Here is a 15,826-nt window from a genome sequence, read left to right on the forward strand (position 1 = left end):
AAGAATGATAGATAATTGGAATAAAAAGGAAATTGGTAGCACGAGTCGAGTTAGCAAGTTTCCGACGTAAACACGATGAACGCGTATATAGTTACATCGATTAGACAAATATCAGGGCCATTTGCATTTTGATGCAAAAAGAAAACTAGGTTTTTAATCGAACAATTCTGATTTTATAAATTTACATACGTTATACAAGTTTATAGCAGAAATTAAGAGTTAAACAAAGATAATAATACAAAAGAATTGAGAGATGATCAGTATTTAAATTATAATGCATTCAAGTAGAGTTTCTTTCTTACGTATCGAATTAAAAGATATGATTTTTTCTGCCAATAAGGAAAATAAATATCAAATAACATGAAGGAAAAATAGGACACAATGTCAATTAATTACTTGTATTTATGTCACAGGTCAAGTTCTAATATTCGAATAGTATGTCTAGAAAATATAAGTATTTTTTAATAAACCTTTCGAAACATTGTTCATTAAAAACATACATTTGTACATCTTTAGGAGAACAAAATTAAATAATAAAAGGTCAACTTAAACGACATTCTACGACAGAAGAGTCTGCTTGATTAGGTCATCCTGGTCACGTTAATGACTCCTAATGATTTAACAGCTTTTCATATTCTCGATCGTTCGTACGATCGTCACGTAGAACAGGCTGCGCATAATATTACAAGTTTTACGTAAGACACTGAAAATAATCATAAGATTGAATTCAATCAGTTAAATAATTGTATTTACGATAATCCGTTAATAAATTGATTAATCTTTTAATTATCATCGCGAAATATAATGTGAAACGAAAGATTGTAATAATCATTATTTAATATAGGTCAACAAATAATCGTTATAATATCTTAGAATAATTACTATTTTCAGATTATTAATAATAAAAAAAGAGAATGTGTAATAAATGACATATCGCGCTTTAGGAATATGGATCGATTCCAAATCAGCTACTTACAAGCTATTCGCCAAGTTAAGGTCACTTACGTCACACGACCATCTTCACTTTATAAATATGTATCAGTTTTTTGCTGGTTTACATGCTTCTATTTGATTGCAAAAATAGCAACAGGCCAGTAAACTCGGTGTCGTGTAATACTCGCAGAAATCACAATCATTCGCCTAAGTTAGTTTGTTTCGATGAACGACTGTTCCTTTTATTTCTTTTTATATATCTCTTCATTAGTTATTTAAGAAATACTGTTACTATCCTAAAGAAAATGCAATAACGTGTGTGTAAGTAAGCTCGTCAATTATTTAACGGCAGTTGACGTAACATGTGCGTCCTATCCAACGGTCCTTTCGTCATGTGACTGACTATATAATGACTCGTATCACTAGACTCGTTTTATCTAACACAGTGTTTTTCAACCTTTTTTAAATCGTGCCCTACTTTGATGCATCAAAAATTGAAATGCCCCTCTCTTTAATGGCATGTAATACTAAATTAGATTTTGAAAAAAAAACAAGAGATTTAATGTTAATTAATATTTGATATTTTAAATATATATATATACAGATATAACAGTGAAGATTTTAATACAAATTCACAACTGGAATGATGAATATTAATTTGTGGCAAAAATATTGATGAATTATCGAATCATTTGTGCTAATTAGCTTTTTAAATATTCAAACTCGTATATTGAAATAAATGAGCCACGTTGAGAAACATTGACGGTGTTCGAATCTGATAATAACAACTTTTTCTCGTAAACTTTCATTTTATGCGTTACGTAAGACAAAAGTAATTTTAAAAACTAGACTTTATGAAGTCGTCAAAATTTGTGCCAATAATTATTTTGTAATTTTTAACAGAAAAAGTGAGAAAATAGTTTGAAAATACTTGTAGTATGACGATCAACAAACGTGTGATATATATGTATACATGTAAATAAGTATAGTGTTATATCCTATTGTCGACAAGTGAACGTTGCAATTAAAAGGATTGAGCGTTAATTGAGCTTTTAATGCGAGTTTATGTATCCATGACTTGTATGATGAACAACTCAAATAACAAAATATTTTTTATTCTATTTTTTATTTTTATCTATGTCTTTTTATTTTTACTATATTATCATCAAAGATTTGGACTTATCGATGCCAATCTTTCGTCGAACAAACATTGAATTCATTTGCCATAGCCCGTCGATAATCTTTTTGACGACAGATGGGGAGAGGAGAAGTATATAAAACGTATATAACAGGGGACCCCTAGATGCACCGTTCATCGACTACTTGTTTGCACCACTTTAGATAAAAATATTTACGTGCTATGCACTTTCGTTCTTTCGTTCGGTCTCTTTTCAATAGAAAAGAAAAGTTATACAGAGATATATATATATATATATATATATATATATATGGAAAGAGAGAGAAAAAAAATGAAGACGAAATAATAATCGATTGTATTGAAATAATCGTTCATGTTAAAAATAATCAATACTTAAGAATAATATCAATCTTTTTGTAAAGCGACGTGTATTTACATATGTACATATTATATAATTAAATAAAATATGTATATATAAATCTGTACGTATAAATAAAAAAAAAAGAGTATTGCAAATTGGTAAATGATTTTTTTTTATATATTTGTGATATATAATATTCGTATTTTTGTTACAAATTCGTGGCAACCACGAGCACGTATCCTTAGATGTTTCGTTTCAAAGATAGATCATAGATTTCATTTCATTTTTAATTTATACTCGAATGTAAAATGATGTGACCCTTGTTTTGAAAAAAAAAACAAGAAAATGTTTTCCTCCTTGTGTATTTTCTCTCGTTATTTTTTAATAATAAAAGCTGGACATCGAAATTACGTGAGTAGCCGGACTTACCTGTACTGTTCGGTAAATATCCTGAAAATAAGAATTCGCATTTATTTGAAAACGTTCCACTATTTGTTCAACATGCTTGTAAAAATATACGCACACTTCTTCCTTCTATAAACTTCACTCATATTTTTTTTTTTACGCGAATGCATACAAGCGTGACATTCAAATATAAACGCGGTAATATGAAATATTTTTCAAGATGAAAAAAAGCTCAATAATCTCGCGTCAAAAAAAGAACAAATTAGCTTCGAATATATTTTTCAATAATTAGCCAAGCATTCGAAATTCTTCATTTTATGCATTTATGACAAAATTACTTGTAATGATCTATCGTTTATTAATTCTTGCGATAGCACCATAATCTTGAACCTAAATACTTATTAATATCTAATCTGTAATCAACGATACTACTTAATCATTTGCCAATTCGACCGCTCAGTATACTATTGCAAGCATCATAAATATAGTACTTAATTATTTACAAGGTTTATATCTAGTCTATGTGTTTAAAGCAATGTGGCAGTGTTATAAAAAAGATTATTTATATATTCGTGTGTGTGCATTTTGCTCTACTGTACAAGGTTTATTAAGAATTAAAAAACATAGAAGAAAATATATATATGTAAATATGTGGTAGTGAATTGAGTGATGCGCTAAAAAGCAGAGGAAAATAAAACTTATTGCCATAGTTCTTCCGTATCTTCTTTTTTTTTTTTTTTCATCACTTTTAATTAAAATGAATTCCGTATATTCTGCCAAATTCGAATTGAAAAGTTCAAAGTGAATTATTGAGTGGGATGAAAAGGTAGAAGGATAATCGGTTGAACTCTGACAAAAATCATATTTCATTTTGAAAAAGTATCATGCACCTTTCACTTTTTTGGTATGGAAAGAGTAAAAAATGAAATTAGATTTTTTTAGTGTTAAAAAGAATCACAACGAAAAAAAAAAAATGAAACGTTTCCTTTTATGTAACGACCGATTACTGTGGCGGGGGGTGTTAATCACAAAAATTTGTAAGTGTATTATCTAAATATTATAAAAACAAATGAAATAGGAGAATAAATAATAGGATCGAGTACATACGCTCGCTCGACAGGAAGCTCTGTCTCTTTGAACCTGCAACCCAAGGATCACATAGATGATATTTTTTTACACCCCTCACCGACTATTTTAATAATTTATAATGTGAGGGAAATTTAAAAACAAAATAAAAAGAAAAAAAACAAAAACGCATTACAAAAACGATTGATAATTCGATAAAAAAAAAAAAGAACAATATACGAACAAACGAAACATATAAACCCGAAATCTTATGTATAGACCAAAAAAATAATCATTAATGTTAAAGCTTGCTTCTACGTAAATAATGTTCACTTTATTTTTTTTTTATTAATTTATAATCATATCAAAACGTATCATAGTGTATATAAAAAATCGTACGTAAAAACAAACTTAAAAAAAGATGATTGACACAAACGTATAATATGATCGATGAAAACGAATATAAAATATATCATAAGCATCACCGTCACCAAAGCTACAATATACTTTTTAAGCTACACACTTATGGCTGTTTTCATACAGCTCTTGATCCATATGACGAATAGAAATAAAATAAATAAAATTAATCCTACGTATAGTGAAGCTCGAAAACGGCCGTCGAGCATCTTTCGAAATATATCAAAATTATATATGTATAATATATATATACACATTCTTTTGCGTGAGCGATTGCAGCTGCGTGCGTATTTTTATATACGAAACATCTACTACAGAGATTAACGTTATCGATTGTTATTAAAAAAAACAAATATCGATATATCAACGATGCCGTTCCTTGATAACATCAAATTCTCGAATTGAGGTTCCCTATAATATCAAGCTAAAATTTATATTCAACGATTACAGAAACCTACTTTACCAACGAACGAAACCCGTCGTTGCATTGAAAACATTAAAGTACAACGGGCGATATTGCAGATTTCTTTCTTTGAGAAAGATGCACGAGGTTCGTTCAATATTATTAAAATTTTTGAGAAATATTAAATCATATTTTCTTGATAATGATTATATTAATGAATTTTAAATTATCTGACATAAAATTATACGAAATTAATTGATATATTTTTATGAAATTTTACCTCGAGCTTCGATTACCATAGAAATTTTTCATATAACGAGATCTATAAAAAAAAAAAAAAAGAAAAAAAAATGGAAATCGAAAAGAATAAAATAAACAAAATTTCTTACCTTTCACTGGCAATGGAACTGTTTCGAGACATCGACTTCGGTGACATCTCAAAATCGCTGTCACTCCGATAAAGAAAACTCTCCCTTCTTTGTGGTAGCGTTTGGAGAACCAACCCTGCACTTGGCGAGGCTCCTCCACCACCACCGGCTCCACCATCCAACGTTGAAGCTCCATTTTCGACGTCGAAACTGTAAAAATAATAATATTGTATCTTAGTCATCTATTCATCTATTGCAACATGAAATAATAAACAATCATGATCAAAATTATTGATTGAACATTTAGCGGTTTCATTTGAAAAAAAATTACCAACCAAAATATTACCATATTTTAAGTAATTTTGATTTTGAGAAATAACACGTAAATTTAAATTCAGAAAGGAAGGCTCAACATCAACATTGTTTAAATTTTAATTTCAATTCCTTCCATTTCAGCTATTCCTATTTGGAAATTTGTACTGACATACCTCCCTATTTTATGATACGTTATTTTAAAGGCTTTTTTTTTACAAATATTATGTCGAAGACGCTCTATATACATATAATAGTACCATACTGTCATTTCGAATAAATCGAAGATGATAAAGTGAATTTTAAATGTTACTGTTATGCGTAAAATATATAATATTACAAAAGTGATTAATAGAATTGTACAATCGATGAATACATAAAGAGAACAAAAGGATATAATATATAAATAAAATTATAAGTTGTTTAAAATGTTTATATATCAATTTATTTAATTAATAAATATCTTAATACTGTATAACTTTTAAATAATGTATTTTAATATGGGAATTAACATCCCCGTTTCCGTTTATTTTTGTGAACAAATTTTTGCGTATACGTATATCGAACAAAATACATTGCTAAAAAGAGAGAATGATATTGTCTGCATTTCATGAAGTTTATAGTATTTTTGTCAACCCAATTGGGAGTTGTAGTATTAAACATATGTTTAATAATAATCTGATTATCATTTGTTTTATTTCTTGGAACGATTTAAAATAACCCTTGTATTTGCTAAGTATGAGAATCATGTAAATGAATGAATATATTATATTGTTTGATTCTGAAAATCTATTTAATGTTATTCTAGCAAAGTTAAGTTCTATCGTTGAATAAGACAAACATTTTATCTAGAAGAAGTTGTTAAACGAAAACAACAGCTGTTCTGCGGGGTCTTCGATCATGCAACTGCACTCAGGAATACATGTACCTACTACAAAAATAGATAGAAGTTGGAAAACGATTGCAACGGATGGAACGATGCTTTCGCAAAAACAAACATTTGCCTTCTGAAAGACTCTCTTTATCCTTTCTGGAGCGTGTCTCAAAAGCAATTCACTGCTTTCACAAATGAATCATATAACGTAGTTAACGTGCGTCAATGGAAATTCGGACAAAAGGTCTATATTTTATTGAGTACCATGAAAAACAAATCTTTCTCTTCCGTTTCACGGTTATTGACATATGTTGTACATACGTCAATTCGCCAATTAAAAAAGAAAAAGGAGAAAAAAAAAAAAAAAGAAATAAAGAAAAGTTAAAATACAGTTAAAACGACGTAAAAATTAAAATGAAATTTATCTTTTTATCCCTTCTTTCTTCACGCTTAATTAATATTGCAAAGCAGTGTCATTATTGTGTGAAGTAATTATTATTGCGACGCTTGAATATATTTATTCAAATATGTACTTAAGAATATTTACACGAAAGGAAGGTAATATTATTGTTATTTCAGTATTATTTTCAAAGTAAATAAAATGTGTTATAATTTCGTATTTTATTGCTGTTTAAATTTAATTGCATTTTGCGCATCAGTTTTAAAATAAAAAAAAAAAATTTCTTAAAATTTGTATAAAATTTACTAATGATATCAAATGTTTCACTTTTATTTTGATTCTATTTAACAAATATGTACATTTAAATGAAATTTCAGGAAATCCTGTATATATATTAACAGTGCCCGATCAAATATGACAGAACTCGTAACAGTTCGTGAAAATAAATGATTTTTAATTACACATGGAAGATAACATCACCCTTTCACGTACACATTCTTGTACGAAGTTGAGTATACTCGCGTGTAGAATAAACGTTCTTTGATTAACCTTAACAAGAAATGTCTTCCATATATGCACACACGTACATAGCACACAGCACGTCATGCGTATACATTTATCCAACGTCTGACCAATGTCAAATATTGACCTATTCCACTGTGTTACTCAAGACTAAGGCTATTGGTTATATAATTTAAGATTTTCTGAACTACGACGACGAGACGACGATGTGAAGTGATATTTTGAAAGACGTATTTAATAAAAGGAAAATAAAATAAATCAAATGGTGGTATTGTAAGAAGAAAATTACAAATTAAAATAGATCAAAAAAAAAAAAAAAGATTTTTATTTTATAAACTACTACCGCGCGTATAATGTTTTACCAACAAGTAGATATTTACTAGCTTGTCGTTTTCAATAGTAATCATTATGCACCATTATATAAGCAAACAATTAATTCTCTAGTCTTTTCATTCAACGTTTGATAGTTTGCGGCCAACAGCAACGTGGTTACCGAACATCACACGCAAACAATTACCGATATAACAAACGACACACGTGACAATGCTAGATTGTAATGACGTGATCAGAGTAGTCTCTTTGCGAAAACAAATTTCTATCTCTATCTCTCTCTCTTTCTCTCTCTTTATTTCTATTTAGAAAAAATACAAATAAATCATTATGTCATATTCAATCATAAAGAACACCGTTACCGGAAGATTTTCGTTAACGAAGGGTCTCAAGTATCGTTCGATCGTTTTTCAAGATATTCGATCGTTTGCGTTAGATAAGGAAGAGACTTTCGTACATATATCATGCTTGAAAAACTTCGAAGGTGCGTCTTGTTTATCAGAGGAAGATACAACGATGACCAAGCCTTGTATCGGTCGATAGAGTTAAAAAAAGACCGATTAAAGACTTGCTTCCGTTTCGTATAAAACACACCTTATTTTTCGTGTCAAATATTGTACTATATCTAACGCGTGTAATGCTTTATCCTAATAAAAGGATTTTAATTTGGCTTGTTTAATTAGAAAAAAAAAAAAGGAATTTATCATCATAAGTATTTCATTTTTTTCATAATTAAAAAATATAGAAATAAATAAAATAAAATATACTTATATATATATATGTATATACCCGTTATGTGAACCTTATATTATTATATTTATATGAACGATATTCCTACTATAGTAAAGAAAATTTTTTAAAAAATAAACGCCAATGTTAAAATTGCTTTTTAAAGTTTCATTCTGACAATTTTGATATAAAAGCATTGGCGAGTACTAATTGTCGCATAATAAAGCGAGGAATTGCTGAGAAATTCAATTTATCAAATTTTTTAAAACCCCCATGAATTCTAGGTATAAAAAAAAATTTACATTTATTTATCATTGAAAAAAAACGAAATTACTTTTCGATCAAATCAATATCGAATTAGTTTTCTTAGTAAATCATTACTTATCAATCTAGTATACAATTGTCACACAGAGATTAAAAATCGTTATACGTATCTGATTGAGAAAAGTGTTTTTTATAGATTGTGTCTTTTATCTTTTTTCTCTGTCTCTCTTTCTTTCTAATTGGATCATTAAATGAATAATTAATTATCTAGTCTTTGGTCGCAAAGGTAAACGTAAGAGAGGTCGGCTAAAAGAAAATACAAATCGATATCTATGTACTTATCTTGAGTCTCGAGATAATTGAGAATTAATTATCGATAACCGATTTATTTACGATTTACGAATTTTCTCCCCAGGGTAAAACCTATCTCCTTAAACTATCTAGCGTCAATAGGTTGCATAATTGAATCAAAGAAATTTGTTCATGAAAGGTGATGCCTAATGCATTAAATAAATGATCGTTCAAAAAAGTTAACTCATAGTATCGATTATCCTTCTCGATAACAGAATTATTGAACCTGAAATATTTATTATTACTCCAATGATTTTTCTTCCTATATTCGTGCATTTTTCTGTTTTTTATTTTTTTCTCATCTTTGCCGAAAGGAAAAGATCGAATATTTTTTTCTTTTTTTGATAATATAGTTACTTTCTAATAAACGCGAAAAGCCAGTACGAATATTGGAATTCTCTTTAGTGATACTTTTCTATGAAATTCTCGATGAATTTATACCCACGTATGTTCGAACTTTTGTTCGATAAAACAAATTTAATAATATTATCATGCAAAGGTATATAAGCATTTAGATAATTAGTTAGTTCACCTAGTTTTCTCTCTCTTTCTCTCTTTTATTAATATTAATATGACCGAGTGATTTTTATCTTTAGAATCTTTACTTTTGGAAATATTGCAATATGTTAATAACATTAAAGTTTATCGTAGAATAATATAAAATAAATCAATCGAAAATTTCTATGAATAATTAAATACGATGATACCCTATGGCACACAAATGAAAATGAAAATAATAATTCATAATGTTTAACACAAGAAAACTTTGTATAATAAATAAAAATATATAAGTTAATCTATATAAGTATATATTGACGCTGGAAAATTATTCACACACCATAAGTCTGGATTAACGTTTGTCGAACAAATCTTATTTATCCTCATCAATAATTATTAACAAAGCTGACGAAATAAATGTTCGACAAATACCAATAATACGAAAAGAATATATAAAATCAATAAGCATGAAGAAAAATAAAAAATACAAATAAAAATGAAATAAAAATGAAAAATGAAAAAGAAAACTTACGGGAGGGCCACGTAGATAAGTTTTGAATGTGGCTTCGTATGTGATAATGTTGAGACGCAACCACTATGCCTTCTAAACGAGGTCAATGGAAGTGTTACCCTCATCGTACCAGAGTCCCTTCGTGCCAATCTCGAAGAGATCTCATGTGGTACTAAGATAGCGTAGTCGTTCATTTTTCCAAAATTGTCCACTAACGAGACACTTTTCTTTCTATCACTTTCCTTGTCTCTTTCTTTCTTTCCCCTACTTATACTGACACAATTATTCCCTACATCGAGAACCTTTCCCTTTGTCTCTTGTTGAAATCAATCGACGAGTAATTGATTTTTAGTAATAGTAGGATGAATCAAATCCTACGATAACGTCCAAAAACAAACAAAAAATAAAGAAAAATAACATACACACCACACACAAACATACATAAATAAAAAAGCGATGATGAGTATCTTAATTGAAAAAGTATGTTCAACCAAAGGATTTTCCACGATTCAATCGTAGAATTTGATCGTCGATATATCTGACAATATAAAAGTTCTATTAATTCTATTTTATTACGAAAGGGATCGAGATCAGCATAATACACGTAGAGAAATCTTTCATTTCTCTTTTTTCTTTTTTTTTTTCTTATTAATTCCAAAGCAATGCGGCGGTTTCCATTTGCAAAATTACTTTTAATTCCGCTAGTTCTCGCGTAAACTTTTGTTCATTCTTTCGTACTAAAACTAACAATCGGAAGGAACTTTTATATCTGACAATGAATTTTTATTAATTTTCCTTTTAAAAAATACCACTCGTAACAGGATTCTCTCGATATTGCGAAATAAACTTTCTCTTACTATTTTTATTTTTATTTTTTTTTTTTATTTTTCATCTATTTCTTCTTCTTCTTCTTCTTCTCTTCGATTTCTTTCTTTTCCTCCTTGCTATACTAACTTACTATTTCCAAGCAATTTAAGCTCGTTCCAAGCCCGATGATATAAACTATGAAACATCGTTGACATCAAACGACACGAAAAATGTTACCAATAATATTCGATCATCGCGAATCATTGCTTTTTACTCCATCAATCTTATATGATGTGCAGAAGAAGAAAAAGAAGAAGAAGAAAAAGTAAGAAAAAAAGAAAAGGAATAAGATGGAAGAAAAAATGACGAAGTACGAAATGCTCGTCGAATTTCGTTTTCGTAACGGACGAGTAAACATGCTTTAGTGATCGTCTAGTGAAAATGGAAATACATGATTCATGAAGGACAAATAGGAAGGAAGTTTTAAAGGGAAAGTCGAGCGTATTCGTGACTTAATGGAAATCGTAAAATCGAGTCCGAGAGAACGGAGTATCTTTTATCACGTAGGAGTATACTACACACATCGTCTATTGTATCATACTATGTTTATCTCTTTCTCTCTCTTTTTCTGTTTGTTTATTTTTTCTCTTTCATGCTTGTTATCGCGTATATTTCCTTCTCCGTGATCTGCGACAGTTATCATACCAACAAAACCGACGGGGACTCGATTAGCCGAACACTGGAATGTGCATTAATTGCATTTTCAAAGACATAGAAAGTTTGAGGGATATAGAATAAAATAGTGATTGGAAGAGTACCATTTATATTCGATGAAAATTGAACTACCACGAGAGAGTAGTTTTACTCTCTTCGAAATAAAAAATTTTCCTGGGTCAAACGCGGTAGGATGAGTATTCGTTAAAATTGTAGATATTTCCGAATGTATAACAAATATTCTAGGTTGGGAATAAATATATCTATATATCTCTATATATATATGTGTATGTAATTTAAGTCTAATATTTAAAACGAATAGTATTCTTCCTATATATCAACGTTTTCTATACTGTTTTCTCTTTCACTCTTGTTGGTAATGGAAATACCTGTGACTTCTTCGAAATGTCAACAGGTATGTTTGTATTTTCGTAAACACAGTGTAAACGAGTTTTACTTTGTTGAGTGTTTTCTTTTACGAATAAGAAATGGAAGGATACGCTGTTTCCTTCTCCTAACATTTGTTCTTAGGATGTCTTTATCTATTTACTATATAATCAAAATAAAATAAAATAAAATAAAATGAAATGAGAAAAAAATACTGTGCTTATTTGTTTGTTGTATATACGTAGATGTAGATATATGAGAAAAAGAGATAAAAAAGATCAAGCTAAAATATTCGATACGTGTTAAGTTGAAGAAAGAAATAAGAACGAACGGGGCATGTATCGACGTTTTTTATGCAATAAACACAGTTTGAAAACGAGAGAAAAGCGTCACTCCGCGGACGAACACGAGATAAATTTGGAATAGCAACGAGCGAACGAGAAATATCGAAGTCTGGGATCCTTTGGAGTATTAGAAATAAAACGCCCTAAATATAATTCACTAGAGTTATTGGCTAAAAAGAAAAATTTTCTTTCACACTCTTGCTATCTTTTTCTTTTTTTCCTTCTGACCAAATAATAGACGCACATTCTTCTAGATTTTTTCACGTTTATCGATTAAAACACACAATCGGCCCGTTTCGTATACACAATCAATATATGTGTAGAGTCGTGATTTATCCGTAAACCTTTCCGAGACGATCGAAAATACTTTATCATTTCAATATTTCTTAGATGTTAATTAAAAGTGAGTGACGTTATCGAAACGATAATTATTAATCCATTTATAAAATATATCGTCCATCGATAGAAACCCGATTAGTAATAAACGTATGTTAACTATTTTCTGATTTATTGGAAAGTTTATATGATTTTAAACGAGGATACTTGAAGGTCATCAATCTAATTAATTCTAAATACATTCGGTCTGTACTACAGGAAAAAATACTAGTTCTCATTCGATATTATGTTTTTAAAACGTCACAGGAAATTCTCGTTTTATTTTTTTTTTTTTTCCTTTTTTCTTTTTTTTCTATCATTGAAAGAGATCTCACAGATAAAAGATAATACAAATATGAGAAAATTTATAAATAAAAACAATAATGGAATCGTTCATTTTTTTTCAAGGAATGAATAAAATTAAAAGAGAAAAAAGATGTAGAAGTTTTCCCGTTGATCGATATTAAAACATTGATAACCACCTAGAAGCATGATACTTGCACTCACTCACTCACTCACTCGCATACATACACGTATATATATATATACACACACGTTATACATTGACCATTCGGTTATTGACTTTCGTACAAATGTTTGACTAGATATAGAAAACTAACGAAGCTGATAACGCGGGAAAAAGCGTGAGACGTTCGCGATAATACGAACGAGAAAGAGAGAGAGAGAGAGAGAAAAAAAACGAAAAAACGAGAGGAACCCGTGATAAAATCAAAACTTCCAATGTCTTATTATTATTTATACATTTCTCTCGTTTGTTAAAAAAAAAATCTTGTAATCTTCACTAATGATGATCTCGTAACACAAAATTATCCTTGAAAAAGATCAAACTTCGATTTTTATTTACGCTTCTCTCTCTCTCTCTCTCTCTCTCTCTGTTTCTTTCTCTCCTTACATTTGATTCGATGAAACATCGAAAGGATAATACATTTTCTTGATACGAAAGGACGAAAGGTTCTCGATAAAATATTAATTATATTATATTTATAGTCAACTACTTTCTCTGAGAGTCTCAAACACGAACTACATTTCACGTTCGAAAATCGTTTAAATATGTAATACATACATACATATGTATATATATTTATTGATATTTATTATATATCTATATGTATATATGTATATACAACTCGTACTTTGACATGAAAGCACGATGTTCATCGGTCGCGTGCCGGTCGCGAACTGACGGCTACCATACCCGCTTCTGTCGTTTATACGCAAGAAACGGTGAGAGGGAGTGAGACGTATTCTGAGTTAGAGGGAGAACACCAACTCGGAACGTCGAACTTATCCGGCGTCTGTTCTCCTCCTTCTTAATGAAAGAAATAAACCAAAGGAAAGAAAGGTCAAGAAGAGGGATAACAGGAGCAAGGGTTCAATGTTAGTAACAAATAGTCAAATTGACTACAAATTTTGATCTCTTTTCAATATTGCATTATTTTTTTTTTTTTTTTTAATTACTAATATTATTATTATTGTTATTTAATCTCAATTTTTGTGGAGGTTGCATGTTGTACGTCAATAAAGTCTATTTTTAATTGAAACGCTTTGAGGAAAATTTAATTTACATTATTTCCGTTTAATGAAGGAACTGTGTAAAAAAAAAAAAACAAACCAAAGTCAATTTTACATGGTTATTATTTATTTCTATGGTAGAAGAAGAAAATCGATTTTTTTCAATGTAATATTGTCGAGTGCTTATAAAGAGATAGAAAATTATCCGAAATGTTTTTATCACGGTCTAGGAGAGACGTTTTCGATGTAATGAGATGGAGAGAAAAAAAAAAGAAAAAGAAGAAAAAGGATAAAAAGGAAGCGTGCAAGATAGATAAAAAGAAAGAGAAAGAGAGAAAATAATAAGAGGATAGAAACAGGGAAGACAAAGAGGGAAGGGAAAAAGCGAAGAAAGTTTAAAAAGGGAGAAGGAATATATATAAGAGATCGTATTTCAGACGGATACTTTCATCTTAGCTTTACCGTTAATCAACATTAAGAAAACTTTTCTTTCATGGGGTTAGTAAAAAAAAATAACATCGGTGGAGGATTACCAAATAATGTGTAAAGAAAATAAGATAGGATAGAAAATCTATTCTGCGTTAGTAATTCCTTTACATCTAAGATAATTTCCTTAATTAAATGAAAAAGTTGAAGTTTGATGCGCAATTGGAAGGGAAGGATCAAAACCATAAACATTATTGGACCATATCGATACAAAGAAGAATTTAAAAATAAGAATAAGAAAGTAAAGATGGATAATAGATTAATATCCATATTCGTGAAAAAAATATTTCAATGCATATTTCGAACAGACACGTTCGAGAATCACTAATTGTAAGGTGATCATGATATCAAAAGATCAGCGGATAAAAAAGAAAAACTTTGTTAAAAAAGGGAAAAGAAAAAAATATGAATAAAATGGTATATTAATATATCCTGTGAACAAAGTCGTACCAATGAAAATGATGACACATAAAATAATAGAAGTAGACGTGTTAGTAGGTAATCGTTGCTATCGTTGTGATCTTTGTCATTGTATGCACGATTTATATTTTATTATTTCATGTAGGCGAATCAAGTGATTGACGAGTGAGTAAGAGAGGAGAGAGAGAGAGAGAGAAAAAGAGGGAAAAAAGAGAGGGAAAGAAGAGAGAGAGGATGAGAGAGGTAGAAGAACTCAATGTGGTTAAGAAAATTGGCGCGTCGAGTTCGGCTAATTGCACGTCAAGGAAGAAGACCGTGTCTTATCGGTTACGAAATACATAAATTGCAACGGTGTTACGTGAAGAAGGGTATTCATTAAAATGTCACGTTACAGGAATGCGTCGTTGCATCGAGTTTGTTATCAAATATTCGATCCCACCGTTGGTTTCCGTGGCCATCACGTTGAGAACGTCAACCTCCTTTTCTCGTTGTTAGCTAAACGACTTTTCGCAAAAGCGAGCTAACCAAACAACTAACTTCTCATACGATATCACAAAAGTTAACTGTGAAGGTATATATGTGTATATATGTGCAATTACGATACGATACAGTTGTTCCTCTCTATCTCTGAACATACATACAGAGAGACATATATATATATATATATATATAACACAAATATGCACCGATATCATTTTGAGAAATAATAACGATTTTTCTCATTTTTTAATTTCGATGATGATAGGTATCGCGTAATAATCGACAAGGTAGAATATCGGAAGCCTTTTTACGATACGCGATCTCACAAATGAACAATATATATCTCGAATATTATTTCGACTATTGTTTTCTTTTTTTTTTTCATTTACAATGTGTAGT

General features: G+C 29.6%; 1 protein-coding gene across 13 annotated transcripts in view; it reads right to left on the reverse strand.

The window, feature by feature from the left end:
* Nucleotides 1–15,826, reverse strand: part of LOC106785808 (cAMP-specific 3',5'-cyclic phosphodiesterase) — a 325,274-nt gene that overhangs the window by 56,789 nt on the left and 252,659 nt on the right. For 9 of the 13 annotated variants that reach the window (XM_014746594.1, XM_014746604.1, XM_014746658.1 and 6 more), the window contains 3 exons: nucleotides 5,112–5,300; nucleotides 3,945–3,977; nucleotides 2,862–2,882 (listed from right to left, as the gene is read on the reverse strand). In XM_014746594.1, the coding sequence (XP_014602080.1) occupies nucleotides 2,862–2,882; nucleotides 3,945–3,977; nucleotides 5,112–5,300 (243 nt within the window). Of the gene's footprint in view, nucleotides 1–2,861; nucleotides 2,883–3,944; nucleotides 3,978–5,111; nucleotides 5,301–9,902; nucleotides 10,246–15,826 lie in introns of those variants that run through there. The other 4 variants (XM_014746621.1, XM_014746567.1, XM_014746559.1 and 1 more) reach the window with 4 other exon arrangements.

Source organism: Polistes canadensis, unplaced genomic scaffold, assembly GCF_001313835.1.
Source record: "Polistes canadensis isolate GaletaPanama2010 unplaced genomic scaffold, ASM131383v1 scaffold_3, whole genome shotgun sequence".
In the NCBI taxonomy this organism is placed as follows: domain Eukaryota; kingdom Metazoa; phylum Arthropoda; class Insecta; order Hymenoptera; family Vespidae; genus Polistes; species Polistes canadensis.